This window comes from Anabrus simplex, chromosome 2, assembly GCF_040414725.1.
Source record: "Anabrus simplex isolate iqAnaSimp1 chromosome 2, ASM4041472v1, whole genome shotgun sequence".
Taxonomy (NCBI): domain Eukaryota; kingdom Metazoa; phylum Arthropoda; class Insecta; order Orthoptera; family Tettigoniidae; genus Anabrus; species Anabrus simplex.
In genome coordinates, this window is record NC_090266.1 from 773,622,664 (window position 1) to 773,637,829 (window position 15,166).

The window sequence follows — 15,166 nt, forward strand, 5'->3', positions numbered from 1 at the left end:
TTTTATTCGTACAGCCACTCGTTTTATAATTGGACAATTCTATGCATATAACAACATTTTAATCTGTGTTTTAACCGGACTTCATGCTTCATATTACGTTCATGCTGCATCATTATAACATTCAAGATTGGCAAGACGCCAAGATTTAAATACTTTTTATTTACTTATTTCAACGTGTCCTCACCTTATTTTCAATGTCTGTATATGTGACTGAAGATGCCCCATAGGAGGATGGAACATGTATCACGCATATAGTCTAATGTAGTCTTTTCAGTAAAGACAGTTACAGTATTGTAAAGGTGGAATTATAAATTTTAAATTTTCACTTTGACAATACGGGCTCAAATATGAAATTTATAACGTGTAATAAATTCATATTGATCGATCATACTATCGATTCAATTCAGATTTCATTTCCATTCAGTTGGCAGTATTACCAGAACCGTTGTAGTTAACTCCTTACTCCTCACCCCCGTAAAACGAAGTATCACTAAAAGTTTTGTAGACTGTAGTCATGATGTAATTACTGGTACCAGTACAGGACATGCCCGTGGCTAAGAGGTAGAGCAACGTGATTAAGGCACATAAGTCCCTTTACAGTTAAAGACCTGTTACACACAGGGACAATATGAACTAGATTAGTTAGATTGAGCGATTTATCTGAGACATTTCTCTACCTTTTTTTAATGTCTAAGGAGCCTACAGATTATCAGTTAATTTGAGCTATGAAAGTTTGCCCTTCTCCCCTTCCCAGTCATCGTCATGAGATTGAGTGCATCCAGGAGCATAGCCAAGTGGGGGTTACAACACCCACCAAGACTTTTTACAAAAGAAAATAAACAAACTGGCAATAACAACGTTAAAAGTCAACTCAATGAGTTTAATGTCTAAGGAGCCTACAGATTATCAGTTAATTTGAGCTATGAAAGTTGGCCTTTTCCCCTTCCCAGTCATCCTCATGAGATTGAGTGCATCCAAGAGCATAGCCAAGTGGGGGTTACAACACCCACCAAGACTTTTTACAAAAGAAAATAAACAAACTGGCAATAACAACGTTAAAAGTCAACTCAATGAGTTGGCTCTTTTGAACGTTTAAGGAGGCATAATTGTAAAACCGATAAATATTTTTAATCTATTTTCCAAGAACTTCGAAAGTTAGATTTTAGACTGTAATCTGAACATACCATTCACTGTAACTGTTACCTTCATCATATTGTTCTTGTTCTGTATGTTAATGTAAGATTTTGCAGTGTACTGGTACTGCAATCTGAATATCAACATAAGTCACTTGTATCAGTGTCGTACGCAATACACACATGCACAAGCACCTTCATTATGTTATATCATCATTTTGTAAATACAACCCCCCCCCCCCAAATCAGTCAATCCTGGCTATGCTACTGAGTGCATCCCATTCACACCTGGGCATTCTTAATGAGGAGCTATTCCCATATCCTAAATTCAGTGATGACCTCTTAAATTTGTTATTTTATACTATATAAGAATGAGATGATTGATGCCCTAATCTTCCCAGCAAAAAGAAATATAATTTAATCTCTGTACATAAACTAGGAGCCACGTAAAAAAACACTCTTCAGTATTACACAGCAGAGTGCGTTGTAAGTGACCTTGCTTCAAAATGCTTGTTGATGTGCTTTCACTCTGTGACCAGCTCATGAGCTTAGTTGATAAAGTGGTGTTAAACTCAAGCTCGAAGCTGATTATAATCATTTCATGTAGGCATCCCCCACAAAAAAAAAAAAAAAAAAAAAAACTTAGCAGGACATAAAACCAATAACATTTTTTTTTTTTTTGCTAGTTGTTTTACGTCGCACCGACACAGATAGGTCTTACGGCGACGATGGGACAGGAAAGGGCTAGGTGTGGGAAGGAAGCGGCCGTGGCCTTAATCAAGGTACAGCCCCAGCATTTGCCTGGTGTGAAAACGGGAAACCACGGAAAACCATTTTCAGGGCTGCCGACAGTGGGGTTCGAACCTACTATCTCCCGAATACTGGATACTGGCCGCACTTAAGAATAACATTATTATTGAGAGGAAAGAATTCCTTCCCATGGCCTTGGAGACAACCATGGCCAGTATCCCTGTGTGGGGGCAGACGTGTATCGAGATTGTTCTTGCTTCAGTCTTGGAGGGTACTTTATTCATCAGTCCTGTGCGTGAGACGTGTCTCGAGTTGGAGCATATGCTAGGATTAGTGCGGACATCAGAAACAATGTCATGGAATGCACAATTAAGATCGATGTGGCAGAAGTAAATCAGTCTTGTGTTACTGTAGCATGTAAGATCACAGTGATTAAAACTGTGTAGGAATCTTATCCAGTGTTCTCCCTAGGACCATTTTAGTGGGCGCACTGCCCTGCCGTTTCTACAGACCGCCTGGCTAACATAATCTAGATACACGCTAATTACGTAATAATACATATTTAAATCACTGCGTGCTTCAAATTAAACTGTAAATACTGTAAAACTGTTTATTTAAATGATAAATCTTCATTATTGTTAGAATAATTGCATCAATTACATCAGAGTTTAAATGTTTAGCTTGACTATATCACAGTGTCGTGCGCAAGCAGTGTTTGGATTAATGTGGATTCGCACGAGAGCACTCGATTCCTCATGACGTCAGAAATCCGTATGGCACTCCACGTGCCCCAGGTGTTTGATTATGAACGAGCAGTAGAACGCTAGAACATCTTGTTCACGATGATAACACTAAAATAGTTTACCTGTCTGATATTACTGTTAATGCTCTCTGTGGATCAGTGGTAAAGATACCGGGTTCCAACCCGGCTGAGGTCATCGGATTTTTGAAGGGCGACACTCCATGTCGTACGATGTCAGCATGTAAAAGATATCTGGTGACATATTTGGTATTTACTCGACAAAATTCACTAAAATTCGGCCTTAGACGCCTAAGAGAGATTGAGTTTACTGTGCCATCTAGTAGGCCTAAAGTAAAATGGAACGTCGAAATTGACGAGCAAGCAGCCATGGGGCGTCCAATTAAGATGTTTGCACACAGTATCTGAGGCCGTATTATTATTAATGCCCTGAGAGGAATAAAACGAAATTTTTTCTTATTCATTTTTTACGTAGTTTTCCCCGCCCGGCTACTCATTCCTGCCACCCGCCCGATGAAAATTTCTGGGGAGAACACCGTTTTCTATGCAATAACCTGTAATATTACTATGTTTGTTGTAAGGAAGGGTGAGTTGGTGGTCCTGCACTCTGCGGAAGATGTGCCTGGAGATTGAGGTAAGGATTTATCCCAGACTACTTAACTAAAATGCTATATGTAAACTCTCATTATCGAATTACCAGCAAAGTTTTGCAAGCCCGACTAACGAGCGTCTCAAGAGATCTATTCTCCCTGCATAAAGTTAAGTTTAAAGCAGATAAGCGCAAGACACGTACAGGTTACAAAGCCAATAACTTGTCAATAAATGATGCACTCAGGGACATAGCTGAAGGGGGTGGGGGTTTGAACCCCCCAATGGAAACAAAAAGGGAAATAAACAAACTGACAAATTTTCAGTAACATAATTGTCGAACCAATAGATCTGTTGAACCTATTTTCTAAGAAGCTTTGAAAGTTGGATTTTAAATCGTAAACTGAACATAGGCTACCATATGCTGTAAAACTTTTGACCTTGACCATATTGTTCTTATTCTGTATTTTAATGTAAAATTTTTGTAGTGTACTGAAATCTGAATATGAACATAATTCACTTGTCAGTGTCCTTATAATGACAAGCCATGCATGCGCGCACCACACATGCACAAGCACCTTCATTGTGTTCTATTATCACTTTGTAACTATGACCCCCCGCTCCCCCATCGGTCGATCCTGGGGCACTTACGACAGAAAACCAGTCTGTTAAAACATACTACTTTTTAGGCATCTCTCCTCCTTTATCCGGGCTTGAGACCGGCACTAAGGCATTTCCTAGAGGCGGAGTTAACACCCAGAGTTGCCTAGTTGTACTTCCTCTTAAAACAATAATCGCTGTCAGTTCTGCTTTCTTATACTTCCTAATGGTAAAGATTCATTATTTCTCACAAAGAGAAGTAAATAAAAATACAGAAAACTGGATGTTGCTTTCTGCTTAACCCATTGACTAAATTACTTTAATGCACTTTAAGGAAATCATGCAATGTGCATGATGATTATTTGATTCCTCCAGTTCACTCCAGTCATGTTGTCTCTTTCATCTGGCAGGCCTACATGATTTTTGTTTTCATCAGGAATCTCTTCATTTTCAAATTCAGGTTCTCCTCTACGGATTGCATAGTTGTGTAGTAAGCTTGTAGCAATGATGACCAATTGTGTTGTAGGGATTTTGGTCCTAAGGGTATACGGAAGACAAGGAAGTCGTCTCTTCCAGATACCAAACACCATTTCTACCACGTTCCTTGCTTGACGATGAGCAATGTTATACCTCCTCTAAGCAGCATTTCTCTCTGAGTACAGGGGTTGTGACTAGGTACACTGGTTCTTCCTCTTTACAATAATATAATGAACAGTGTCATCACATGTGTTATCTAGAAATAATTCAGATTTTAAAATTTTGATGTCTTTGTAATGCTCACTAGCACAAGTACGATTCAAAACTATATATGTATGGTATTCTATGCCAAAAGCCCATCTATGAAGACAGCAACAAGTCAAGACATGGAGTCTGTCTTAAAAGCTGGTCCTTTTCACTCCTCTCTGTTGCTCCCTCTTCCCACACATTCTGTATATTGCTATCTTCCTTCCTACTTATACAACATCCAATTATGTCACATACAAAAGTAAATGTACTGGTATCTTACCTGGAAAAGTTCAACACCATGGTCAGTTACAAAAACAATCTCATTGTTGCATGTCCAAACAAATCCTAGTATCACAGTATTCTTGCCTTTACAACTTTGAGAATATTCAACCTGATCCATGTCACCCAAAAAATTCACAAATTCCTGGAACAGAGAATCAAGTGGCATTCTACATTATTCACATCTGAAGGACATTTGATCAATGGAAACAAAAAATTATTAATTAAAAAGTAATTTTACAACAAGAGAAAGAAATATCACGGAAGCAATACAGAACTAACATAATTATGTATTCATCTTCTTTTGTGCACCTTCCAGTACTGCAATAAACTTGGAAATACCACTTGCATTGAAGAAGAAGAAGAAGAAGAAGAAGAAGAAGAAACGTGTTGTTGTTGTTGTTGCTGTTGTTGCTGTTGCTGTTGTTATAATGTTTCAGACTGCTTTAATCGAGGCATTGTCTTAACTGGCCTGTAGTTTTATTTTCTGCACCACGTCGACAGCTCAGCAGCAATGTTTGCACATGCAGGCGGAGACAGCACATTCACTGCAGTGCACAGTGGCGGGTTGGTTGAGAGAGATATATAGATATCAAGGCAAATAATTAATTTCGTTTTGTATAGTTTCAGGAACAAAATGTATCATTAATAATTTCATCTATTATTAAACACAACAATAATACAGTATGACCCAAACAATTTTTTGGGCTCAATTTTTTAAAATATTTAGCCACAGAAGGGATTAGTGGTTCTGAACAGGTATATTCAACATGGTATGGCAGGGACTCAAACTGGCTAAACATGGTGTCAGACTATATAGACTTCACGCCCCAATAACCATGGCCACCAAGCGGGCTGTAACAATTACTTAAAAAAGAAAACAGCTATTTCGTTCTAAACTATTTTAGTAACAAAACATTATGATTCATGTTCCAAAATGAAAAAGAATTTCTTATGTCCTTTCCTTTAAAATAGGGGCTGGCTGGCCGAGGCGGTAAAGGCGTGCTCGGTTCGCCCAGAAGGACGTGGGTTCGAATCTTCGTCAGGAAGTCGTAAAATTTAAGAAACAAGATTTCCACTTCCGGAGGTGCATATGGCCCTGAGGTTCACTCAGCCTACACCAAAAATGAGTACCAGGTTAATTCCTGGGGGCAAAAGCGGCCGGGCGTAGAGCTAGCCACTCTACCCCATCACATGCCGAGGTTATCAATGGTGGAAGCCTTTACCTTCCACTCCTCGAAGGGCATTCATGGCCTGTACGGAGGTGACTGCTCTGCTTTCCTTTAAAATAAAATATATTTGCTTTAATTGTATCTAATCAATGTATGATATTAATTCAGTGGTTGACTGCCTGGCAGGACACCACTCTTATCACAGGTTCATTTCCTTCATTCTCTGCTGTTTATAATTATGCCATATGAAGTTCAGGTCCATGCAGACGAGTGACTCCAGCCTACACAATAGTGCAGTGAATCAATGGCACTTGCTTTAATCTATTTACTCCCTGTGTGTCCAAATGAGTCAACTAAAAAAAAAAAGCCCTCACCATGACTGACTTCTCAATTCCATATCACTTGTTATGTAATAATTCCAATACCTACTCAATTTATGGAGATCTATTCCTTGGCAAACTGGAGGATAGATTAGTAACTGTGACATGGGCTGTGGAAGCCTTCCATCTACCACCCATTAAACTTAAATGATCATATACAGGGCGAAGAAAAAATGGCACACTCAGAGTATTTCTATGCAATTCCTTATCCTCATTTAAGACTAAAGTTTGTCTAACAAAATAAAATCGGGTGCATCTGAAGGAACACATAAGCGAAATATGACTTGACAACATTGTCACAACATGGTGTGCCGGTATGTGAGTAGTAACGTGCATCACAACACATCACTGCTACATCCATAGAAGCCTGCATAGAGAGCAGGATTAGCAAACCAAGTTACAACATGGAGCTTGGGTTCAAATCCAAATCTAGCTGTCTTTTTTTCTTTCCACCTTTGTTCATTTCACTGGTTAGTTTACATCATTTACAAGCAGTGTAGCATTTTTTTGTGTGTGTGTTATTATGACAGATGACGACAACAGTCTGTCACATGTTAGTAGAAGCCGGGTTCCCTATGACATCCGGGTTCTTAAAATTGCATGCATTAGTCTACGAACCATGCAGTGGAGTACCATAACTGGCCCTGTTAAGTTCATGTGTTGTGGCTTCCTGATACAAATGATGTTACTGCATCCCCTATTATTCTCCACTGGATTTATTTGTGTTATGAAGGAAATGGAGTGTTTATTTACATCTTTAACATGCTAAACTCATATTTCAATGTTGAAATAATGGTAACAGTAAAAGTATGACATAAAAATACTGCATTGTACAGAATGAAATGAAATACAACTTGATACTAGAGCTTTAATTAATTAATTAATTTCGTTTGGCTATTTCTAGCCGGGTGCAGCCCTTGTAAGGCAGACCCTCCGATAAGGATGGGCGGCATCTACCGTGTGTAGGCAACTGCGTGTTATTGTGGTGGAAGATAGTGTTATCTGTGGTGTGTGTGTTACAGGAACGTTGGGGACAGCACAAACACCCAGCCACCGAGCCACTGGAATTAACCAACGAAGGTTAAAATCCCCAACCCGGCCAGGAATCAAACCCGGGACCCTCTGAACCGAAGGCCAGTACGCTGACCATTCAGCCAACAACCTGGACAATACAAGAGCTGAAAGAAAGAAAGAAAGAGGCAAATCAAATGTGTGAACCAGACTAAAACTGGAGTTTGTGTTTAATGCTCTTCCATGTTTATCACTTGTCTCACTGAGCTAATCAGACAGCTCCAGCATAGCCTTGCATTCCTGATACCCAAACTTAGCTGCACTGCATGCAGTTTTGTAAATCCCTGTTCTGTTAAACTTATGGGAGAGACAACATTTTGCTAAATCACCATTGTTTTACTTTTTTTTTTTTTTTTTGCTAGTGGCTTTACGTCGCACCGACACAGATATGTCTTATGGCGATGATGGGATTGGAAAGGCCTAGGAGTTGGAAGGAAGTGGTACAGCCCCAGGATTTGCCTGGTGTGAAAATGGGAAACCACGGAAAACCATTTTCAGGGCTACCGACAGTGGGAATCGAACCCACTATCACCTGGATGCAAGCTAACAGCTGTGCGCCTCTAACCGCATGGCCAACTCGCCCGATCCTTTGTTTTACAGGGCCATAGAGAATCACATGGTGTACTCCGAGTGCACTATTGTTCACTCACCCTGAATAGCCTGCAAAAAGGAATATTCATTAATGGGTTATTATAAAAAGGAATCAAACATCAATTAATGTGTTTAGTATGGTCTCAGGAAGAGCAAAAGACTTCTTCTTTCTATGGAAGGCAACTGCAGTCCTCTTTGCAGTTTCTAATCTACTCTTCTGGGGGAAATTCTGGGACTAAACCTCTGAGTAGGCAATGGATTTAGGCAACAAGCAATATGAAATTGAAAATCCAGACATGGTAAGGACTTTGTTGAAAACTATCTATTCGTCGCCGTAAGACCTATCTGTGTTGGTGCGACGTAAAGCAACTTAAAAATAAATAAAAAACTATCTAAGTTCGCCATGCAGAAAATAAATAAATCATGGCAATCCAAAGAATCCTATCATTACAATGAGTCTAGCTATTATACATACATACATACATACATACATACATACATACATACATACATACATACATACATCCATCCATACATTATCATTATAGACTGTTATGCCTTTCAGCGTTCAGTCTGCAAGCCCCTGAGAATTTGCTAAACGTCGCCACAATCCTCGATTTGCAACTAGTGTTGTGGCCTCATTTAGTTCTATACCTCTCATCTTTAAATCGTTAGAAACCGAGTCTAACCATCGTAGTCTAGGTCTACCTCTACTTCTCTTACCCTCCATAGCAGAGTCCATTATTCTCCTAGGTAACCTATCCTCCTCCATTCGCCTCACATGACCCCACCACCGAAGCCGGTTTATGCCTACAGCTTCATCCATCGAGTTCATACCTAAATTAGCCTTTATCTGCTCATTCCGAGTACCCTCCTGCCATTGTTCCACCTGTTTGTACCAGCAATCATTCTTGCTACTTTCACGTCTGTTACTTCTAACTTATGAATAAGATATCCTGAATCCACCCAGCTTTCGCTCCCGTAAAGCAAAGTTGGTCTGAAAACAGACCAATGTAAAGATAGTTTTACCGGGCGAGTTGGCCGTGCGCGTAGAGGCGCGCAGCTGTGAGCTTGCATTTGGGAGATAGTAGGTTCGAATCCCACCATCGGCAGCCCTGAAAATGGTTTTCCGTGGTTTCCCATTTTCACACCAGGCAAATGCTGGGGCTGTACCTTAATTAAGGCCACGGCCGCTTCCTTCCAACTCCAAGGCCTTTCCTATCCCATCGTCGCCATAAGACCTATCTGTGTCGGCGCGACGTAAAGCCCCTAGCAAAAAAAAAGATAGTTTCGTCTGGGAGCTGACTTCCTTCTTACAGAATACTGCTGATCGCAACTGCAAGCTCACTGCATTAGCTTTACTACACCCTGATTCAATCTCATTTACTATATTACCATCTTGGGAGAACACACAACCTAAATACTTGAAATTATCGACATGTTCTAGCTTTGTATCACCAATCTGATATTCAATTCTGTTGAATTTCTTACCTACTGACATCAATTTAGTCTTCGAGAGGCTAATTTTCATACCATACTCATTGCACCTATTTTCAAGTTCCAAGATATTAGGACTGCAGGCTTTCGGCACAGTCTGCCAGTAAGACCAAGTCGTCAGCATAGGCCAAACTGCTTACTACATTTCCACCTAACTGAATCCCTCCCTGCCATTTTATACCTTTCAGCAGATGATCCATGTAAACTACGAACAGCAAAGGTGAAAGATTACAGCCTTGTCTAACCCCTGTAAGTACCCTGAACCAAGAACTCATTCTACCATCAATTCTCACTGCAGCCCAATTGTCAACATAAATGCCTTTGATTGATTTTAATAATCTACCTTTAATTCCATAGTCCCCCAGTATAGTGAACATCTTTTCCCTCCGTACCCTGTCATATGCTTTCTCTAGATCTATGAAACATAAACACAACTGCCTATTCCTCTCGTAGCATTTCTCAATTACCTGGCGTGTACTGAAAATCTGATCCTGACAGCCTCTCTGTGGTCTGAAACCACACTGGTTTTCATCCAACTTCCTCTCAACGACTGATCGCACCCTCTCTTCCCAGATGCCAGGGAATTCTTTGCCTGGTATACTAATCAATGAGATACCTCGATAGTTGTTGCAATCCTTCCTGTTCCCTTGCTTATAGATAGGTGCAATTACCGCTTTTGTCCAATCTGAAGGTACCTTACCAACACTCCACGCTAATTTTACTACTCTATGAAGCCATTTCATCCCTGCCTTCCCACTATACTTCACCATTTCAGGTCTAATTTCATCTATTCCTGCTGCCTTATGACAATGGAGTTTATTTACCATCCTTTCCACTTCCTCAAGCATAATTTCACCAACATCATTTGCCTCCTCCCCACGAGCTGGGCTGTTTGCAACACCACCAGGATGATTTCCTTTTACATTGAGAAGATGTTCAAAATATTCCCTCCACCTCTCCAGTGATTCCCTGGGATCTATTATGAGTTCACCTGAATTACTCAAAACACTGTTCATTTCGTTTTTCCCTCCCTTCCTAAGATTCTTTATTACTGTCCAGAAAGGTTTCCCTGCTGCTTGACCTAGCCTTTCCAGATTACTACCAAAATCTTCCCATGACTTCTTTTTGGATTCAACAACTATTTGTTTCGCTCTGTTTCTTTCATCTACGTACAAATCCCTGTCTGCTTCGGCCCTTGTTTGGAGCCACTTCTGATAAGCCTTCTTTTTACGTTTACAGGCTGCTCTCACTTCATCATTCCACCAAGATGTTCGCCTTTTCCCATCTTTACACACTCTAGTTATTATTATTATTATTATTATTGTACCGGGCGGTACACCTCTACACCGTTTATTTAAAAGTTGCGCCAGTTGAAACTCCTCTTCTGGAGGAAGGTTGAACTTTATCTATTCTATTAATTCTCTACTTTCTCAGAAGATGTCACCACGTGGAAAATTTTGAGTTTTTGAACTGTGTCACTTTTGATGTGTTTTTGTTTAGCTTGAAGTAAGAAGTGTGAACTTTCTCTTCTAGAGGACACTACTGAAGATCAACAATAGTGCAACCTAGTGCGGAGTCAAAGAACTATTTTGTTGAAGAAATTTTTATTTCAAATGTTTGTTCTTTGCTAAATTTCTTTCTGTTATTGTTTAAGTTGGCTGTATACCCCTCTCTTTCCCCTTGTTTTGCATGTAGCCAATCCCGAATTTCTTAAATTAATTTCTATCCAATCAGATGTATCTTCCCCCAACTTGAATCGATTGCGGGGTCCTATCCAATAAAAACATTGTGGGCGGGTGTTTTCATTCCCCTAACGCCTAGAAACTTCCGCGAGAGTATATAAACTGCTGATTTTAGGGTCTCCGGGCCACTTCTGTTCCATCTTTCAGTGTATTAAGTACATAGCAGGAGGCGGGAAGCGCCTCTTTCTTCTTCAGCCGTTCAACACCAGGTAATGGCCTATTAATAACTTCTTTTCTTGCTAGGTTGGCAGTTTAACACTCGCGGCGGGTTCGAAGCATTTCCATCATGTAACCTTTTCCTAAAATGTAATTACTCTTTTCATCTTTTTCTTGTAAAGCTACATATTGGGATAGAGAGTGCTACCCTCTCGAGCTCCCACTCACATTTGTTTTGAGGTGAACTTATTTTCTCAAACTATTCTTCGTTTATGTAATGTAAAGTGTTCTTCTCTAAGTCACCTCTGTAGTATGGGATTAGCCCTTGCGTTAGTGGCCCAGAGCCAGATTAGGTTTTAAAAACAAAGTGTATTAGGAGTGCAAGTTCGCCTCCTCTCAAATTGTTATTTTAGAGGTCATGTAATCAACCTTCTTTTCATGTAATAGACCTCAGTAGGTTGGGTATTTTACCCCTGTGAATACGTCCTTAGAGGACAGCTTGAAGGTAGAGTTTGGTGTGGCCTTGTGATAGGCTTACAATTTTGAGAGCGGATCGCTCTTTGAAATTTGTTTCTGTATGCCTCGTGCAGGCTTTATGTGTAATGTTTGGAGCCAGTGCTCCTGGGCATGAATGGGGCTTTCTGCCCCTTGGCTAAAATTTTTTTGGAGTAAGGCGGGGCTGATGGCCCAAGAGTTATGAAGTAAGGGCACTGAGCCCGAATCCAGTAATATTGTACCTACATTTTTGCTACTCTGTACCTGTTATGATTGTTATCTCTTGTTTTTGAAAAGAAAATATAACCTAGTTAAATTTTAAATTAATTTTACATTGCACGTTAAATTCGTAGCTTGAAACCCATTCACACCCGCACCTTCTTTCACCTCTACCTACCACGGATATCTCCGTAACAAGTGGTAGCAGAGCGTGGTTGAATGGGTCTCAATTTAGCCCCTTTTGACGGCTAAACATTGCTTTAATTCGAACTCTAACAATTTTCTCAGTTGCTGGAATTTTTTGAGTTTTTTTTAAAATTGTTCTGTCATCATGTCCGGCCCTCGCGATGTTCTCCTCCTTAACTATTTGCGCAAAGAGGAGTTGATATACGAGTTAACTATCAGAAATGTTCAATCTGGAGGCACGGTTGCAATAGACACTAACAAGCTTAGAGAGTCCCTTGATTTGCCCATTTCCATCCCCAATTTGGGAGAGAAAGAAATTGACGACTCTCTTTCCACGATCACGGAGAATATTACTGGGCTAGCTTCCGTAGTTAGTTTTTTTGATGAAAATGATCCGTCTCCTAACCAAATTAAGCGTGTGCAAGGCAGATTATATCACTTTTCAAATAGAGTTAATGATCTGTTGTCTCTGAAGGTGAATGACGTTCAGAGGAAGCAAGCTAATACGCTCCTTGAAACTATCTCTGAATTGTCTAGTAAAGTCACTCAATTGTTAACTGGGGAAGTTCCTCCCAAATCTGATCAGCCCACCATAGTGAATGTAAGTAGTGAGGAAGAACCTGCTAAGGGAGAAGGCAATAGGATAACCGTTGCTGCTCAAACTATCTCTGCCCCATTGGACAACGAGTCTGAACGCCGCACATCGTTGAACAATGTACGTGCTGAATTAACTTCCTTGCCATTGAAACCTTTACCTACTATGTCGCCCGGGTTTAGCAGCTTGCCTCATCCATTGGCAATGTTGCTCAGAGGTATATCCAAGTTTTCCGTTAATACCACCAGTGACGTAATTTCATTTTTAAGATTTCTAGTGGAATTTCAGGATCATGCCCTTGTGTTTTCTCTTTCCCCATGTCAAATTTTGCAAATTATCTATCCTTATGCTATTGGGGTTCTCTCAGATAAAATAGTAAGAGCCATAGCTGAACAGTCATCTATCGAAGATTTCCATGCACATCTGCTTGCAAATTTTATTCCTGCCCGCGCGAGGTCATCTCTTATTCAGAAATACTATTATCGGGTACAGCGCTTGGATGAAAACCTGGCAGACTTCATCCAAGATATTAAGTTTTATACTAGGGTGTTTGCTCTCCACTTCCCTGAGGATCAGATCGTGCAAGCTATTATCGAAGGGATTTCACCACCCTACAGGTCATATTTGTGTTTCGCGGCGTGCCCGCAAACCTTCTCTGAACTGGAAGCATTAGCCGTCTCTGCGGAAGGAGTTAGGTATGCCGATTCCTTGCGTGTGGCAAAAGAACCCCCGCCTTCTTTTAGTAATACTCGGCTTCCACCTCGCCGATCAGTCACCCCTCGTAAATGTTATGCTTGCGGGTCGCCTGACCATCTGCGCAATAAGTGTCCTCTGATCAAGTCTAGTAGGGCAAATAATGGAGCTGGTTCATCACAAGGCTGTTTTAAGTGTGGGGCCTTCTCACATATCGCCAAAAATTGCCCAAACTCAAATAGCACCCCCTCCTGCTCAACTTCTGGTGCCAATTCCACCTATGCCAATAATAAAAAGTGACTAGTGGCATCGGTTGAGTCGACTAATCCATCTTCCCGAGACTCAGCCCCTAGTAAACAGGTTGTAAATGCAGAGAACAATCAGCCTTCTAATTCATCTTTTGAATGCCCTAAAGAATGTCTTAGGATTGCGGCGGATACCCCCGCACCTGTTCCTTTTCTTAAGATTGAGTTAAATAACGAGCCTATAACAGCTCTTTTAGATTCAGGCAGTGTTTGTTCGATTATTTCGGCTGAATGGTATTCTAAATTGAAATCTGTTTGTAAACTACCTGACCATGTCTCAGCTCTTATTCAATATGTTTCGGCTAATTCATCGCCATTAGAAATTCTAGGTTCCGTACTGGTCAAAATTCGTATTTTTAAATTTACATGGAAAATCAAACTGTTTGTGGCTAAGCACTTGTCTTGCCCCATCATATTGGGAGCGGACTTCATTTCTCACACTGGTCTGGTGCTCGATCTCCAGAGTAGGTCGTGCACATTCAAATTTGCGTCCAATTGTAGAATTCCCTTGTTAAAGTGTAATTCTGTATCATGTTCATCTATTTCGCCTACCCAGGATGAGATGTTGTTAGACCTTAGACATCTACCTGAGGAGCAGGCTGATAGTATTCGGAAACTGTGTCAGTCGTTTCCCGAGGTGTTCTCTGATACTCTTGGTGTTACTGACCTTATTGAATACAAAATTGAGGTCACGGATTCGATTCCTGTCCGTTTTCCACCGTATAGGCTATCTCCACCTAAAATGAAGGCTCTGAAAGAAATCATCGATCAGATGTTGAAGGATGGTATTATTAGGCCCTCTAAGTCAGCGTATTCTTCGCCTATTTTTCTAGTCCCGAAACCCCAAGGAGGCTTCAGGCCTGTCATTGATTACAGGGCTCTCAATCGGAAGGTGGTGTTGCAATCTGTGCCCCTTCCCGACCTTCATTCTTGCTTTTCATGGTTTCGTAAGGCCAAGTTCTTCACCATCTTGGACTTGAATCAGGCCTATAATCAAATTCCCCTTGCCGAAGAGTCTAAACATCTTACAGCGTTTGCCACGGACTGGAACTTATACGAATACAACCGCGTGCCTTTCGGGCTCCCCACGGGAGCAGCTGTGCTCACTAGGCTACTAGATAGGGTCTTTTCCGACATCAAATTTGAGTACTTATATCACTACTTGGATGATGTCGTCGTATTTTCCGAGACTTTTGAAGAACATCTAGATCATCTGCGAGAAGTTCTG

At 40.7% G+C, this 15,166-nt stretch overlaps 1 protein-coding gene across 1 annotated transcript in view; it reads right to left on the bottom strand.

The window, feature by feature from the left end:
- Bulli (regulator of MON1-CCZ1 complex protein bulli) overlaps positions 1-15,166 on the bottom strand; it is a 214,775-nt gene that overhangs the window by 148,850 nt on the left and 50,759 nt on the right. The window contains exon 3 of the mRNA XM_067141454.2: positions 4,838-4,981. Within this exon, the coding sequence (XP_066997555.1) occupies positions 4,838-4,981 (144 nt within the window). The remainder of the gene's footprint in view (positions 1-4,837; positions 4,982-15,166) is intronic.